The 18,723-nt window shown below is 38.6% G+C and overlaps 1 protein-coding gene across 5 annotated transcripts in view; it reads left to right on the top strand.

Annotated features, from left to right (window-relative positions):
- ADAMTSL1 (ADAMTS like 1) overlaps positions 1–18,723 on the top strand; it is an 869,288-nt gene that overhangs the window by 496,104 nt on the left and 354,461 nt on the right. The window contains exons 1-2 of one of the 5 annotated variants that reach the window (XM_073228449.1): positions 13,430–13,496; positions 13,766–13,962. The exons of 2 other annotated variants lie outside the window; for them this stretch is intronic. In XM_073228449.1, the coding sequence (XP_073084550.1) occupies positions 13,900–13,962 (63 nt within the window). In that variant the 5' untranslated portion in view covers positions 13,430–13,496; positions 13,766–13,899. Of the gene's footprint in view, positions 1–13,429; positions 13,497–13,556; positions 13,963–18,723 lie in introns of those variants that run through there. 2 more of the 5 variants (XM_073228450.1, XM_017660036.3) reach the window with 2 other exon arrangements.

The following is an 18,723-nucleotide window of genomic DNA, read 5'->3' as shown; positions in this document are numbered from 1 at the left end:
AATAATAGACAAAGAAACAGGAGGGAAGACAGGGATAGAAGAAATGTGGGAGGAAGGCAGGCTGCAGGGGAAGAAAATATCCTCAGAATGGAGAAGCTAGTATAAGATTCAAGATTTGCCGGTAACATTTTCAGTCATGACTAGACATTATAATGAGAAAGCCTACTAGTGCCCGCAACTTGAAGAGTTGAATATAGCAGATGTGGGGAAACTGTTGGCACGCTCTTCCCAGAATTGCATTGTTTTGATGTTCTGACTCAAGTCTTAAGTATGATATTTCAGGATCAGCTAAGCCACAGAGCAACCACACCCTATTCTTGGCAAAAATATATATCATATTACTTACCAAGAAGGACACAATGGAAAGCTTTTTAAAATAATAAATAAACAACGTATCTTATTTATAAATCTTGTCAAGATTTTCAAGAACTTGCCTAGCTCTGTGGCAAAACCCCATTTGTTTGCTGTACACAATGCAGCCTACGGAGAAACCACTTGAACAGCAAGTTCCTTTTCAATTTCAACTTCTGCAACCCTAACTAAGGCGGGGTGCTATCCTCTTTAGTGGTAAAAGCAGAGCCAGATTTTATGGTTGGAGAGAATCCAGGCACTCAAAGTGAAGCAGACAGTTGTGAAGAATTATTTACGGCAGCTTTTGTGATGACTGTATTGTACTCTGATTTAACGGGAGGAAAATGAAACCTGAAGCAGAGTGAATTCAGTTTCCAAATTTTACTAGATGTACATGCAGGTTTTATACCAGGGTATCTACCCCCAGCTTCTTTTCATGGCTTTCATTCTTTGCAAAAGTAAGTTCTCCCGTGAACAGACCTGTGAAAATACTACATTGGGTCACCCACAGGAAGTCCCCAGGATAACACTGTGGATGTCCACAGAGCAGCACTGTTCTACTATAAAACACACATTGGATGGCATCCCTGTCTAAGGTACACAAATCCACATTTCAGTGGAAAAGACCCCTTCAAAATTTTGAAGGGGAAATAATTACAGAAACCCAGTGGGAATGTAAATTGGTGTGGTCACTGGGGAAAACAGTATGGAATTTTCTCCAAAAACTAAAATAGAAATACCATACAACCCAGCAGTTCCACTTCTGGGAATTTATTGAAAGCAAACAAAATCACTACTGCAAAAAGATGTATGCAACTTATGTTCATTGCAGCATTATTTACAACAGTGAAGAAATGGAAGAAACCCAAATACCCATCAGTAAATGAATGGGTAAAGAAGATGTGGTGCATAGACACAATGAAATATTACTTAGCCATAAAAAAGAAGGCAATCTTGCCATTTGTGACAACATGTTTGGACCTAGAGGGCATTATGCTAAACAAACAAGTCAGCTAAAGATGAATACTATATGATGTCACCTATATGTGGAATCTAAAAAAACAAACAAACAGAAAAAGAAATAGACCCACAGATATAGAAAACAGACTGTTGGTTACCACAAAGAGGGAGATGAGGAGATGGGTAAAGCAGTTGAAGGGAGTGAAGTGGTACAAACTGCAAATTGTTAAATAAGTTAGTAACAGAAATGGAAATACAGCATATACAATATAACCAATAATATTATAACATCATGGTATGGTAACAGGGGAAACTACACTTAACTATGGCAAGCATTTAGTAATGTATATAATTACTGGGCCACTATTTTGAACATACATTTTGTTTATATAGTGAAACAGTATAATTTTACATATCAACTTTATTCCAATTAAAAAATAGTTATAGAAGACTAAAGCAAATGGCACCACAGATTACTTTTTCTGACTTTTCATAAAAACATAATATTGACCATGTAAAGATATTAAAACATTGTCATTTGCCAAGGAAAATTAAGTACATGTCCCCAATCTAATTTTTAGTTAAGTGTAACTTACAAAGCAAGTCTTGATTATTTTCCCACATCTCATCTTCAAAGGGAATACTGTGAATCCAAGCAAGTTGAGTAATTAAAGAGTAAGCAAAATCTTATCTTGTTAAGAAACATAATACATACATTTACAGCTTTTAATAAGTATCAGTGTCAAATTTTATTACATATCAGATTTTAGCAGATATTAAAATTATTGGTAGGAAAATTTCATGTACATCATCTTTTTCTTTTTAATTTAGTAAGCAAACTGTGGCATTATGGTTCTATCATTATGAATAGACTGCCCAGTATATCATTTCATTCGTTTGTAAGGTACATGTAGATGAAGTTCCCTTGCCTTTTTATTTAGCCTACTCAATATCTTTTATTATTAAACTGCTATCACAGAATAAAATTTAAAAAGGAAATGAAACCACATTCACTTTCAAAGCAGTAAACTATTTGCCCTAACCTAACAGAGAAGGGAGAGAGAGGAGGGAGAAATACAACAGGATGATGAACCACAGTAGTGGTTTTTGAGGAAGCAGGCCAGAAAGGGAGTAGCCACACAGAAATAACATTTGGCTTCCTTGGTCTACTGATCAACAATTGAGAAATAAATATATTTATAAATAAAAAAGATTTATACATGCATACATATATACATGTAAATACAATGTTCATGTGTGTTTAAAGCATATAGAATTATAAATTATATATGTGTGTGTGTATGTGTACAAAGTATTAAAAAAAGTGATATGCTGATTATCCACTACCCAGCTTAAGAAATTGAGTGTTACCAATGTCTTTTCTGTTTAGAAATGAGTTTATTCATTCAACAAATATTTATTGAGCACTTACTGTGTGCTAGATCTGTGCAACGTACTAGGTTACAGTGGTTAACAAAACTGAGGTGGCTCTGCCTTAGGGAGTTTACCATCTAATAAGGTGGAGACATTAAATATGTAATCACACAAATAAATATATAAACAAATACAAATGAATTATAACTATGCACCATGATGGATTCTGTGCAAAGCATTATAAACAAACACTAGGAAAGGCCAGTTTAGACAGACAGAAGCCAGAAGGCCTTTCTGAGGAACTTTTAAGATGAGACATGACGAACCCTTAGAATATAATCAGTAGAAGAATGAGGGGGAGAAAATTCCACACAACAGGAAGAGTGAGTCCAAAGGCCCAAGGGCACAGCCTCATTCACATTTAAATTGAGAGAAACAAATCCAATCTACAGATGTGAAAACTTAGTCCATAGAAATACCTTGCTATTATTTGCTTGCCTTTTGAGTGAGGATGACATTATTGACATAACATTGGTAAACCTTGTGTTTGTATTATTTTTAACTTATAAGAAAGTTAGTGATGAGACATGGTTCGTCATATCCATTATTACATTGAGTTCCACAATTATTCAGCACAAGGATTAGGAATTCACATCAGGAGATTTCATTGGGATTGTTTTACATAGATAAATTATTTTTTATATTGTTTTTTCTCTTCTTTAACTTTTTTATTATAGTAAATATACATCACCATTTAAAAATTTGCCATTTTAATCATTTTTAAAAGTATAGTTCTGTGTCAATAAATACAAATTATCATGTATTCATTATCACTAACCTCTTCAGTACTCTTTCATCTTCCCCACCTGAAATTTTGTACCCATTAAGCATCAACTCCCTATTCCCCCTCCCCTTGTGTTTGTATTATTTTTAACTTATAAGAAAGTTAGTGATGAGACATGGTTCGTCATATCCATTATTACATTGAGTTCCACAATTATTCAGCACAAGGGTTAGGAATTCACATCAGGAGATAAAACATTCAATTTCACCCACAAGCTTCTACGAATGACCCTTCTACTTTGTCTCTATGAATCTGAGCAACTACCTCATATAAATGGAATCATACATATTTTCAAGGTTCATCCATGTTGTAGCATGTGTCAGAAGGTCCTTCCTTTTTGAAGGCTGCATAATATTCTGGTGTGTGTGTGTGTGTGTGTGTGTGTGTGTGTGTGTGTGTGTGTGTGTATGTGCACGCACGCACACCACATTTCACTTATCTATTCATCCATCAGACACTTGGGTTTCTCCTACTTTTTGGCTATTATGAATAATGTTGCTGTGAACATGGGTGTACAAATATTCATTTAGAGTCTTTGTTTTCATTTTTGTCGGGGTATACCCAGAAGTGGCATTGTTGGATCATATGGTAATTCTATGTTTAATTTTTTGAGGAATCAAACTTCTACTTTTATAATTCAGATATTGGGCAAGCACTTTATTAGACTCTTACTGTGTGCCAGGTAATCAGGTCACAAGTTGGGAATGAAAAGGGAAGACACAAACACTGCCTTCAAGGCTTACAGTCTGATGTTTGAGTAGTTTGTTGTTTTTCTTTCTCTTGATGGTAGTAACGATTTGCAGTTGGTTCATTAACTTTCCTTCTCAGGCTTCTTGAGACAAGTCATATATTCATACAATGTATGGCAAAATTGCCCTCATGATTCCAAGCTTTGCTGACTTGAGACTTTGAGCAACCTAGTCAACTAGACCCAGATGGAAACAGTCCATTGTCCCATATGACAGGTGACTCAGGACATTGTCAACCCCTCCCCTATATATGTGATCTGTAATCATAGCTTGAAGAGAAAGTAATTTCAGCAGAAATGAAATCAGAAATTTGATTAATGGAACCTGTGCAAATGAAATTATATTGTTATATGAATTCTACAAAGATATTAAATTTGATTATGGGAGAACTAATTTTTCCACTTGAATGGCATTATATCAATGGAAATAACATGTAGGGAAGAATAATCCAGTTTGAATAAATTTTCTTAAAGAACCTCTAAGTTTCTACACATAAGACAACAAAATGTGAACCTTAGAAAGGGTAGCAAAACCTTGGAAAGTTTAGTAGATGATGACAGCAACAAAAATGAATTTGGTTAACATAAGGAAAAAGAAAAACAGTGTTTTCATCAGCATGAAATCACTCTTATTCCACCACCTCCTTCAGAGTGCTTCATAGATGGCTTGTTTTCTAAAATCACAATGTTTTATTTTATATGTTTCTATGTCACCTTCTTCCGCACAAAGGAAAAGGTTATTTAGAGTAAATTGCTATTCAAAAAAGACCAAGCCACTTATATCTGAAATAACAAAATGTGAAAATCAAGGAAGAATGAGAGGATTTTTTAATCTTTAGTCTGAGGAAAGATTTAGCCATTGAATGCAAATTTTTGTTCTGAGCTTCTTAGTAGCCAAAGTAAAGATGGAAACTCAGGAGTTATATAGCTCTCATTATTTAAAAAATAAAACATTCCAATCTGTCAAAGACATACTTTTTAGTATCTGACCATTATGTTCTGAGAATTTGTCATAGGGATTCTTATATGACTGAGCTAGTTAAACAAAATTGTCCTAGGTAATTTTACAAGATCTCAGGAGTATTCCACATAAGTACATTTCTATATTGGCCATTAGTCAAAGCCAGGGGCATCGTGTTATTCACAGATATATTAAGGCAATTTTGTCAGAGATTAGTATGCAATGGGCCAGGCTTGTAGGTTTCTGATCGTCTAAACTGTTAGAGGAATATATAGCTTGGCCTATTTATTGAATAGCTTTCCACTTCCCTGTGACCCATGTATTATGTTAAAATGTACATGTTGTATTAAACACATTTCTTTCTCTCATAAAAGTCTAGAGGAGCCCTGTGATATTCCAGAGTCTCAGGCAGCCATGGCCCTTTTTTGGTGTATAGTATCTACTTCAAGGTTACCTTATGAACCAATATGGCTGTTCCAGTTTTATATCATCATTCCAGCCACAAAAAGGAGGAAAGGGTGAAGCAGGGTATCCCCCTCTTTTTGGGGACATCACCTGGAATTGTACCCACTATCTTCCCTTACTTCCTCAGGGAGAACTTGGTCACACATAGCTGCAAGACAGGCTAGGAAATGTTCTCTTCTGGGTGGCCATGTATGTTTGTTACCAAAGCAGAAAAATAATAACAGATAATGGAAGGCAGCTAATATTTCTGCCCCATGTATATCATTTTTTAAGTGTTTTCCTTTAAAATGGAGGCATGAGTTTAAAAGCCAAGCTGTTGAGAGCAATAGTAAATGCATATGATGATAGTAAACATTCTACTTACAAGTCCATGCTGACGTTGACATTTTTATCCCAATCCAAATGATGGAAAAGTGAGGGGGTGTAAAGGGAGAAGTGAGAGGTGTAACAGGGACAAAATGAAGGTAAATAACCAAACACCAAAGCTTTCAGCTAGGCCTATGTGACCATCTGGGCAAGGATGTACTTCTCTAAAGTAGACCACGACACAGACATGCTCCTTGGACCTTCCTGCCTCTTTATTTTGCACACCCGAGACATGTCCGCACATGTATTCCTCCTGGAAGTATGTGCAGTAAACTTAGTTGCCTGGCCTTAAATGCAAGAAACCTCAAGCCCAGGACTTGTGCCCCTTCCCACTGTTTCCAACGGCTTTTGTGACTGGCTCCCACCCTATGATCATATCTAAGGAGGGTTCTCCCCTTTATTCTTGGAATACTATACTTTCTATAACTACTAGTTTCTCTGCTGGGAAACCAAAATTGTATTTAAACTTCTAGGAAACACACATGTAAAAATGATAAATCTCTGGATTCTTTTACCTATGCCTCCCAATTGCACAACATATTTCCCTCTCAGGACACCTGCATATTGGCAATGTTTTTGTTGTTGTTAACCTGTATTCAATTCTCTGTTGTTACCCTGTATAACTTTTTTCCCTTTTTGCCCTACTTACCAAGTTCCAAATTCCTTCATGAGATTCTTTTCAAAAGAAAAGTCCACCACATTGTCAAGAATGAAAGATAAAACATTCAATTTCACCCACAAATTCTATGTCCTTTCAGAAACTTAAAAAATAAACTATACCATGAATTATTATTATAGGTTCTTTTTCAGTATTTCATTATTTGATAGTTTTCAATATTTCTTTGACAGTGTTTATAATTGTGATATGAGATAATCTTTCTAACTTAACAGAGAAACCATTCATCTAGTTGGTGTTAGCAAATATAACCAACATGTAACATGAATAAAACTTACGACTTCGCAGTGATGTATTTTAGTTTAGAGGAAGAGTGCTCTGATTTTCCATGCTTTAATTGCTATTCTGAAATTCAAACTTTATTTCAATTTTAAGCTACATTTTTCCTCAGTTCTCAGAGACCATCTTTTCTAATTCTCCTGCTTGTTTTTTGTTCTCTGTTGTTTTTTTCCTGCTGCCACATCTGTAGACATAGATATGGTCATCAACTCACAAGTTAAGTAACAGGTATTTATCTAACACCAATTATGTACAAGGGTTGGTGGAGGAGCTGACATTTGAGCTAAATTATAAGTTAAAAAGGATTTTAGCAAGACAGAAATGGGAGGAAGGATCTTCCAGGATGAAGGGACAGTATGAGCAAATACTCTGGAGTGGAAGAGCTTGCAGTAGGGGGCAATATCACGTAGTGCCGTTGGGCTGGAGCACGACTTTCTATTACCCTGGAACTGGAAGTTGATCAGTGATGCCAAGCTAAGGAATTTGGTTTTTGCATTTTTAGCCCACTCTCTCTGTATTGTCTATAAATCTGTTAACACCCCTTCACCTTATTGTCTGGCTCTGGTATAATTATTTTATCTGCGGAGAGTGATGTCATGGAAATAGTACTAAACTAAGAATCAAGTGCCTTGGTTTTATATATTACACTTGGGTTTCATACATAAATATTACAACCATAATTCAAACCTCAGTGATTAAATTGGTATCTCCCTATGTCAAAAAAGCTACAAAAGACAGTTTATCTGTTGCCAGAATTCTCTATTTATCCTGCCTTGTATACAGTAGGCACTCAGTAAGTGTTTCTTGAATCTAATTTAGTAACAAACCTCTGAGACCTGTGACACAATACCAGCAATGTGGAAAAAGGAAGAATGAGGAACACTGGTTTGGGGGCGGGGAGCAATTCTATTTTCCCAGGGCAGCTCCAAGCTCTGCAAGTTTGTTTTTTCAGTGAGGGACAGTTCTAGCACTAGACCCTAAATTATGATAATGATTTTTTTCCGAGAATTTTTTTAGGATTTTCAAACACATAGAAAAGTTGACAGACATGTACAGTGGGCACTCATATGCCCACCACCTAGCACAGTGATGATTTATTGATCTTTATTACATTGTACAGGCTCTGAGGCAGACTCTGCAAACCCCTCATGCCACTGCCCACAACCGCCTTGCAGTGCGGAACAATACTTTCATCATTTAACAGCCTAAAACAAAAACAAACAAAAACCGGGCTCAGAGTCTCTCAGCAATTTATTTCCTTAAAGCCCTCCAGTAGTAGGTAGGACAGCTAGGGTTTGAACTCTCTGGCTCCTAAATCTGGATTCTTTCCACTATCCCAAGCAGCCTCAAGAATCCCTCTCTGCCACTGGCTAGGGTCCCAGATTCTAACCAAGTACCTACAGAGTGAGCAGCCCTGAATTAAGCATTCTAGGCAATAGGAAGAAATGTAAGCTGAGGCTCTTAGTGCTTCCCAGGCAACCAAAGATGAGAGAATGAATCAAATCAAATTTTAAAATTTGTTGAGTTCCTTCCATATGTAACGTGTAGTGCTAGACATTTTGTAGGGAGAGATCACTGAGTATGTAATCTGAGACTGTGGGACAAAGAATATTTTTAAAACCTGTTTTCCCTTTTAAACAGACTGAAACTGTGGGTCAGGGTGAGACAAAGCCAGGGCCTCACATATTCCTGTTTTTGTCTCTGCTTCCTGGGTCCTCATCTGCAAAGCCTTTTCCCTTTTCCTCTCTGAAAGCCTCTGTATATCTCAAAGTCTATGTCAATTTCTTTTTCTCCCATTGGATATTCATCACTGAGTCCTCAAATGCACAATGACCTCTCCCTTCAGTGAGCCCCTGCAGTCCTCTGCTATACAGAGAAGCAGCAGAGCCTAGTGGTCAGGCACAGATGTCCCCAAGGTCTTGGTCCTTCCCCTTTCTGCATATGAGATCTTGGAAAAGTATTTAATTCTCTGGGTCTCAGCTGCTCTGTTGAAGGGGATACGTTGGTCAAGGATTCTTCTGCAGAGTGCAGCATTTACTCTTGCTAATTTAAGCAGAAAGTGTGATATTAATGGGTATTCATTAACTCACAGAAAATTGAAATTGCCAACAAATAAAGGATATAATTTGAGCTATCTGAAGACTCCTATGCAACTCTACAACAACCTATCTGCTGCTCTTCCATAACCAGGAAGTCACTTGCTGAGTGGAAATGCAAGGGCTGCAAAGAGGCTGCCCACCTTCTCTGTTCCAGCTAATAAACTACTTGCCCCAAGCCTGCCTCTGGACTGCCACAAAGGTAGCAACTGATTCTCATGGCTGTAGACAAACTGCATTGCTCTGTGGCTATTTTTATAGGCAGAGAGAGCAAAATGTGGTCTCAGCCTCACTTCCTCCTTCCAGATCTTATGGGAGTGCTTCTGAGTAACCCAATCTAAACTACACCCAGCACCTTAGCTGAAAGGGAGTCTGGGAAATGTAGTTTCTGGGTTTCTGGCCTCTGTGATTCAGGAAGACACTGGTGGAAATGAATGTTGACTGCTAATCCACCATGAATCACATCCATCTGAGAAGAACAAGTGTGCTACTCCACAAGGTGGTTGTAAGGATTAATGAAATAGTAAGTATAAAGTACTTAGAATAGTGCTTGGCACATGGGAGACTCTCCATAAATGTAGCTGTTTTCATCAGTCAACTTCGCAGAGAGTTGTCCAGAAAAAAGTCAAATTACCTTAGATATAGTAGCACCAAATTCCCACCTGCTAATAAGTAACTGATGAACCCACTTATCACATAAGAATACCAGTTTCATCATCTATAAACTGAGGCTCATAATCACTCTGTGGTGTAGAACTTCTGTGCATCTCACATTAGCTTATATGTGAAAAGTGGTTTGAAAATTGTAGCAAAGGCTCCAATTACTTTGGCATTAAATAGATATTAGGTGAATTAGAGAGCTACAGACTCCACCACAAATTCCAGCCCTGCCCCTGAGAATAGCAGTCAGCTTCCTATAGTTTCACCTTATTCATCCTCACACCATTTTTTCCTCTCTTTAATTTTCAGAATTAGCCAGGGAAATCAAACTGCTCCCGCACATGCCCATGAGGGTGGTAAGGCGCAGGCACTGCCATCACCACCCCCTCCCCACCCGCCTGGCTAGTGCTCCCTAGCCCGAGCACTTGCCAGAAGACCCTCTGCCCTCTCAGCGCCAAGCACTGCGACTGGAGGGCCCTGCGAGGAGGCTCAACCTCAGGAGTAGACAGGTGGCTCTGGCATGAACACTGTAACGCATTCTCCCCTGGGAGAGAAATTCCACACGTTTAGCTCACTCTTTCCTGCCATAAAGCACACTGAATGTTAACAGCTTGCTTCTGTCCAAGCTGGTGTTTTTAAAATTAAGTATTGTTAAATCCATACCATTTGGAAAGATGCTTCAGACAGCCCTGACACTCTCTCCCTTGCCTATGCTTTCCTTTCCCTGCTATATTGTGCAGGCAGCTGGGAAGTGGCATTATAGTATGGCAGCCACCACCGCCGCCCAGACGCTAGCAGACGGCTTTAATTTAGACACCTGAAGAGGAAAACGGAGCTCGGCCAATGCCCAGCTCCGATGCCATAGGGGCCTTTCCCAGGCTGCTGCTGTTAGTATGGATCTAGCTTACTTAGGGTTTTATGTTGTTTTTCCTTGGCACTGAAAAAGGTCTTAGAAATGACAAAGTTGGGAGACAAAGAAGCTATAGATTAAAATAAGAGATTTCCCATTGTCAGGTAACAGACACCCACAATAAAACCTGGTAGCCTGCCTTCTGCTCCCTTACTTTCTCTATAAACACCCCCTGCAAGCAGCATGACACCACAGCCAGCATCTGAAAGTGTGTGCGTGTACACATATATACACATACATGTACATGTGTGTGTATATATGTATACTCCCATGTATACACATCTATATGTGTGTGTATATATATGTTTGTGTGTGTGTGTATATATATATATGTAAATGAGATGAAAGTGATTTAGAGTGAGAAGACCTGATTCAAAGGCCAGTTCTAGCCAGTGGGACCTGAGGTAAATCTCTTATCTTCTCTGGGCCTCAGTTTCTACATATATAAAATGGGGTGAGTACTCAACCAGCTTCACAGAGTTGGTCATACAGACCAAAGGAGATTGTGGGTGTGAAATCATTTTGAAAACCTTGAAGGTACCACATAAATTTTGCAGTATTAGCTCATCCCCAAAACTGACCTCAATCCCCCTAACCCTGCTTGAGTTTGTTCTCCTTTTTCTGGAGTTACAGTCAGCTTGGTGTTTGGCCTGTGCTGTGTAGTGCTTCACTGTACAATTGCTTTTGCTAGTTACTCTGGGCATTTCCAACAGGAAAGGAGATGCGACAAGCATAGGGACCAAAGGCGTGAGATGTTGTGGTGGGCATCCTGCAGGAATTCAACAAATGTTTGAGGGCTTCACTTTAAGATATTGTACTACTCTTCCATGACTTCACTGAGGTGACTATCTTGCCATACATTGGCATGTCCATCAACCCTTGAAAGCAGAAATCTCTGACTCAAAATATCCAGACAGCTGTTATTTCCAAAGCAGGAAGAAATCTAGACTAGCATACTGGTGGCTACCAGTTTTTCTCTGAACATGACAATTTTCTTTCTCTTCTTCTGCTTATGGTATTATATCATTACCATTGTTGCTACTATTCCTTCTCCCACCTCCTGTTCTCTTCGGATCTACCTAACAAGTGATGGTTATGTGTGAAGAGGCAGGAAAGAGCGCTAAGTAACATACTCTATTTTAAAGAACTACTTAAAACTCTTTAGCTAATGACTCTCATGAAAGAAAAAAACCCTGTAACTGAAAACTCTAATTTGTGAGAGAGACATTTAACATAGCTTTATGAATAGAAGTTTATTCCATCAGTTCTCTTTTTTTAATATGAGGATTTCAGATAACACTAGTTAAGCATTCTTACATCTACTCGTGAATACTCTTGAGCTTATGATCAGTAGCAAGTTTTTGAGAGATTTGTAAAACTGATCTTTCTGCAACGGAAAATCAAACCTAAAGAATAAGATTCTTTGTTGTGGATATGTAGTTTCCAGTCTCCCAGCTGAGGAAAAAGGTAGATCCTTGTATGCAGTGACTTTCCTAACATGTTGAAAATGGGAATTTTAAAGCCCTTCTGTCTTTAATTGGTATACCAAATGAAGTAAGTAACCTGACATTGAACAACCTGCTTTCCTTCACCTTTCTGAAAAGCAACCCAGCAGGTATGTACATAGGCAGACCTGCCTGTATTCACATGCCTATAATGGCATGATCCGTATTTGTGTGTTTTCTGCCTCTTGTCAGTGTTTCTATTAATGAAAAGAAAGAACATTACTTCTAAATGCCTTCTACCTTCACCATAGATTTTTCTGGACTATCAGGAGATCTACAAAGGAAAACTTCCTGGTGACACACACCTATGGAAATGGAAGGCCAGGTTTGCTGTTTCATTCTTTCAAAAAACTCAACGATTTCCTTAGCAGATAAGGAGAAAGACATCCTTGTTTGACACTTGACACTTTCTAAAGCTGTAATAAAATCCTCCTCTGGTAGAGTCAAGTTTGCTTGCTGGTAGGATAACCGGACTCAGAAGCTTCCTGACCTTCCCTTTGCTGTCGCTGGCCTTGTTGGCATTTCATTGCTCATTAGCACTTCCTTCAGGGCTGACTGGATCTAGAAGGTCAATTCCTGGTCCAACCCTCTTGCCACAGTAGAAGGGAAAGGAGGTAAATTTCCCTTCAGCCTTTCCTGCTGTCTTATAGCAGCTCCGGTAAAGTACGTGATAAGGAGGAGCCTGAAACTGTTGGTTAAAAGGTTTTAGGATTAACTGAGGACTTAATTCATCCTTTCTTTCCCTGACCCACTGAAGCAGATAGCTGAGAGTTGGCGGTGTGTCAAAACCAAGCTGTTCCTCAACCTCAAATTTCATCTCCACTCATCCCAGAGTCTTTGTTAAAGGGCTTCTTTTTAAACTAGGGGATCGAAATTTCTGATTGTGCCATTAGTGTAGTACACTTGGATGTTTTCAACTGTCACTTTACAAGGAGGCAACTTACTTTATATCCCCCAGACCAAGTCATTAATACACATTGTAACTTCTGCCGTTATTTAGGTTTAGTGAGGAGCTCTCAAACACTTACATAGTCTCTCCTTTCCAAGCCAAGGGGGAAAAGAAAGAGGAACTTTATGGGAGAGGAAAAAAGCAGTTGTACAGAACACATTTAAAGGGCATGTTAAGTCAGTTTTGTCTATGGTTCTTTCCCTTTATGGCATATGTTATGTATTGACAGGGATTAAGTTTCTCTGCTGAATGGAACAATACAGAGTCACAGGGAGCTACTGTACCTCACAGAGCAACAGGCAGCAGCACAGGCAAGTGGCATGTAGAAATGCCTCTCACAAAGACTAACCAGGTCAGTGCAAAACACAGGGCTTTGCTTCATCTCTTGCAGTTCTGCATCTTTGGCATTTCTCTTCTCGCTCTGCTGCGTGCTCTGCTCTCCTTTCTCTCTCCTCCTTTCCCCCCTTTTTCTGCTAGCACTGTTACACTTTCTCTGTCCCCCTGGCTTTGTTATTCAGCATGTCTGATTAGCAGGAGCCTGATTGGCTGGCTGCCTGCTCCGAGAGAGATTCCATTCAGCTTACCCCCCACCCGTCCACCCACCCACCCACCCTCGGTCAGGAAATGTGAGCGGAGCTGATGGAAGCTGATAGTCAGGGCTGGAGTGTTAGCACCAGTACTGGATGTGACAGCAGGCAGAGGAGCACTGAGCAGCTTATTCACTGTCTGATTCGGATTCCGGCAAGGATTCAAGCATGGAATGCTGCCGTCGGGCACCTTCTGGCACACCGCTCCTCTTTCTGGCTTTCCTGCTCCTGGTAAATGCCTTTTCATTTCAATATGTTGCCATTGTCATTTAGTCTGGGTGCTGTTGCGGTGCTGTGTGTGTGTGTGTATCTTCAAATGCCAGGTAAAATAATTTACATAATTTTTAAAAACTTCCTTCCAAACTTTAACCCTAATTTCCCAAGCAGAATAAAGTCTGCATAAGTTTGTGGGATTCGTTAGAGGTATATAATAAGATTGAGACACCAACTTTGGGGTATACTGCATAGAGCTTGTGAGTTGAGGACTGTATAAATGGTGGTGTGTGTGCTTGGAATTTGGGGAATAGTCGTCCTGAAATCACACTCACTCACTGTGGTGCTTCTGAAGTTTTGTGGAGGATGGGCTGTGAGGGGCTTTCCCCCACCGCTTTTTGTGAATTCTTCTCCCTCTGTGCACATGTACTCCTGTACTCCGGGACCAGGTGAAAGAGAGAATGAGAGCCTCTTTGCAGCCAACCCAGATTATAGCTCATAATTACTGCAAATCATCTATGGATACAAGTTAATGCTAGTATTTATGCATTGAGGATTATGTTCTTTGATCTCAGATCTGCTTTTGAAGAAAAAGAAAATGCTGACTTTTTGTTCGGCTGCTTTCCACCTTCACAGTGATAAGATGCTCTGCTCTTGAACATCAGCACACACTGCATTTTTGACTCAAAGTAAATGTTCCGTTGTGACTCATACTTGGTTTTATGGGCAGAAAATGAACATTTACTGTCCAAAAAATATCCACACTCAAAATATTAATAGCAATGCACATTTTTTTAAACCAGAGTATTCTGGGCAGGCAGCTTAGTAAGCCTCATATGAAGGTTTGATTCCAATATTTGCACAAGATATCCAAACAAGCATGATTGTAGCTCTCCCTGTCACATTTATGGCATGCCACCCCTTCCTCAGAAGGTGACAAGGCAAGAAAGGAACAAGGCAAAAACACGATGAAGATATAGGTTGCATTGATTTGTTGATGGTGAGGAAAGCTTTGTTCTGATTACACAAATTTGATCTGTGCTATCATTTTGAAGAAGGGAAGCAAGCCATTTGGTACAAATTGGAAAACTCCGGGACAATTCATCAGATAAGAGTAATCAGACAGTGTTTAAAATATTTTATACATTCCCACTTCTTATTTGCATCACTGTGGCCAAGAAATCATAATGCTGTTGCAAATGTTGTAAATACAGAAAGCGATTTTCAAGCTTTCATAGAAATTTAAAGGCAAACTGAATTTTAAGCATGAATGGACTGTAAATTTTAGCTGTTCGAGGAGTATGAAAAGCACAATGTTTAGGTGTGCCTTATGACTAGTGGAGCAAGCAGTTTATGAAAGGTGTCTCATTTTTTCCATATGGGACGTGTCACTAATATACACACCATTATTTTGCCTGTCTTTCCTGCTTTGTGATTTTAAAAAAGTGTGTGCTATTTTCCCATCTAATTGCAGCATAAGGCAAATCACCAGTACACATTACTTTTTTGGTATCTTCATATGGAAATATGATCTCACTATACTTTGGAAAAACTTTTCCATTCAGGAATAGATTGTTCTGCTACCCATTTGGCAAATGCATTATGTCCTCCTTTGATACCTTGAATATTCATATGTGTATTTGAGCATATAATTAGGGAGGAAAAAAGTGTTTGCTTAATTCAGATTTATAATAATTATAATAATTGTATTATGAGGATAAAATGAAGTTAAACCCAAGTTTGTTTTGGCCTATATTTGAATGATTTGGGTTTCTAAAGTGATGCTAGAAAAGAAGGTGAACTGACTGGTGAGCACCAAGATGGAGCCCTGTGCAGTGTAATAGCACATGTAATATGCCACGTATGGTGTGTATGAGTGTGCCAAACCCAAGGCTGGTTGTTTGAAAAACATTATAAGGAATCCTCGCAGTAACTTTGCAAATAAGGCGTTTTAAAACCCATTTTACAGATAAGGAAACAATGAAGCCAAAGGTCAAATAATGGAGAGAAAATGTCTGTTTTGTACTATGTCTGTAAAATGTTTAGCAATGATGGAACAATGGCATAGGTTAGCCAGTAGTCTTTGTGGGAGTTATTTTAGGTTTCTTGCATCATCTTGGCTATTAAAGACATGTACAGTATTACAGGCATTTGTTTTACTTACTCATTACCCTCCCCCTTCAGCTCTGCAGCCAAAATTAAATGATTGCCCTAAGAGAAAGTGACTTTAGCCTCTTCACTAGTTGACTTAGAACTAGAAGTGTGATGTTGTCCTGCTCAACCTTCAGTCTGGACAGAGAAATTGAACTGGATGGCTTATTTTTCTTATAATTCTTTCACATATTATGAATGTCTGTCTACTCTTAGAATTAATATAAGAAGTTGTTAAAGATCCCTTTAACATAATTGGAACATACCCCTTTGCTTAGCAGCAAGAGCCCTTTTCTACTTCAAAACAGCCTTCATCTCACTGGTAGCTAAATCATCTGTATAATGATGTGGTTCTTAAGTGGGTACAGATATCGAATATTGTTCACCCTTAGTTTTGTCAAAGTCCTTTCCCCTTCAAGTATTATTCCTGACAGAATAAGGTTCCTGTGTCTTTTGTATCTATTTTAGGTTACCACCCATATTTTCATGCAAAGCTTACACATCATAGCCTTCTTTTTCACTCTGGGCAGTTGTCCTGATCAAGAGATTTCATCCTGATATTCAGGTCAAATTAAGCCACATAACCCAACTTTCCCCATCTTCCTACCCTGCTCCCCTTTTTCATTCTCCTTCCTTTGTCCCAATTGTTTAGCTCCAAAGGAATGTGGCAAAACCATGACCGGCCATTGACATATGTGTCCATCCAAATTTGAAGTCAAATCACTTCTTGTCAGAAAGGCATTTAATCAAATTTGCATTTGCTTTTTGTTTCTTTTAAGTGGTTTTAAGCTCTTTCGCCTGCTATTGTGGGAGGTGCAAGAGTAACACTCAGAATTATAATAAAGTACATGTGTTTTCCTGTTGAATTTCTTTTTCTTCTCTGCGCTAATTTATACATGGAAAGTAGTCAAACACAATAGCCCATTCCTTTCAGTCTCTCTGGCCCTCTCCTCCACTATTATCTAAGTAGATCTATCTTGGATGGCGAGAAGCACCATTAGCTTGTGGAATGAATGTTAAATCCCTTATTCACTGTGGCCTGCTCCAATAAGTGGTATGTGTGTGTGTGTCTGGGTGCACAAGGGCCTTTCTCTAACTGTTCACTCTACATCTATTTATTATTCTCATGCCTAGATTGTCCTTAAATCAAGCTTCAGATATTGCATGTAAATCTGCAGAGCATATGAGATATTTATTTAAACATTATTTTCTTCAATTCTCTTTTGAAATTTCTTGTCTAGACATGGTCAGCTACAGTTTTGTTTTCTCAGGCTCCTGTTTTTAGTGTTTTGGTCAGCTCAGGACCATTTTCTGGCCCCTGTTACTGTTTTCATGTGAACCACGTCTGTCGCTTCGTATATGTTGAGAGAAGTATGTCCAATAGTGGTCACTAGTGAACTACAAAAGAATCCTGTTACACCAGGAAAGTTTTTACTTGAGAGACTACATGGATATGGAAGACTTATGAAAGAAAAAAAGGGAATGTATTTGTTCATGCATTTATGCAAGTGTTAATAAGTGGTGATTCCCCTTTACCAGTACATATGAACAAAGTGCAAAGCAGTCAGACTTAGCATCTGCACAAAGTTTGTTCTTATATCCTAATGACAAAATTAAACTCAAAATTTGTGCAACTTTTATCAGCAAAGAGTAGTTAACCCCTGTACATGTTACTCATTTTTTTAAAAATCACAGTTAATATTGGTGAATTTGCATAGGAATTATGTTTAGATGAGACATAGTCTGATGTTTTAGTTCTCCCCTTTATTGTTGTTTAATCAAAATATAATTTTAAACTCTTTCAGGAAAAGCACTGCCCTCTGCAGTTCTGCGTGTCCTGTATCACCTGGTAGAGTGCCTTACATATACAGGTACCATAACTGCTTGTGAAGCAAATTAAGAAAGGAAAGGACTTACCAAGACTAACACATGGTTCTCTTTCTCCACACATTCTGTGTTTCCCAACTTGATATGTATGGTCCAGCTTCTTAGGTCAAGTGACAGCTCTCTTTTAGTTTGTCTGTTTCAAGTTCCAGGTCTGTTTAAGTTTCTCACATCTCACCATTCAAGTTTCATTCTACCTTTCCCTCATTATGCACATTCTACCATTTCTTGTGGTCTCCTGAGTAGAGTGACCCAGAAGTGACCTCTTCCTAGTATGAGGACCATAGTCTTTTCATGAGTGAGAGCATTCCTTGAATCATCATGCATAGTCTACTGGTTAAGTGTGTTGAGATAATCACAGGAAAATATGTCTAAATCAAGTGGTACCATCTAGCTGACTTTACTAATTTTCTTCTAGAGAGCTGGCATCAAACTTGGTGTTTTCACCAGAATGAGACAAATTCATGTCATTTCTGACTACATCATAAAAAAAAAAACATACCATGTGGTTGATTTTTGGCTTGATTGGCAGTACTGGCTCATGAGCAGCTTAGGACTGGCATACCAGAGATGATGTAAGTTCTAAAGGATCCTAATTGAAATAGGCCAGCACAGCTGTGTGGGGAGCCTGCCTGCTAACTGGGGTAAGCTGTTGCTATCAACCCCTTCTTTCCATGAGCTCAAAAATAAATGACTAAATCTCCCCAGTTCCCGAACTTCAAGATTAAAACCTACATTGAATAA

This window comes from Manis javanica, chromosome 2, assembly GCF_040802235.1.
Source record: "Manis javanica isolate MJ-LG chromosome 2, MJ_LKY, whole genome shotgun sequence".
In the NCBI taxonomy this organism is placed as follows: Eukaryota; Metazoa; Chordata; class Mammalia; order Pholidota; family Manidae; genus Manis; species Manis javanica.
The sequence above is the reverse complement of the archived record's forward strand: the minus strand, read 5'-3'. Positions and strand labels throughout refer to the sequence as shown.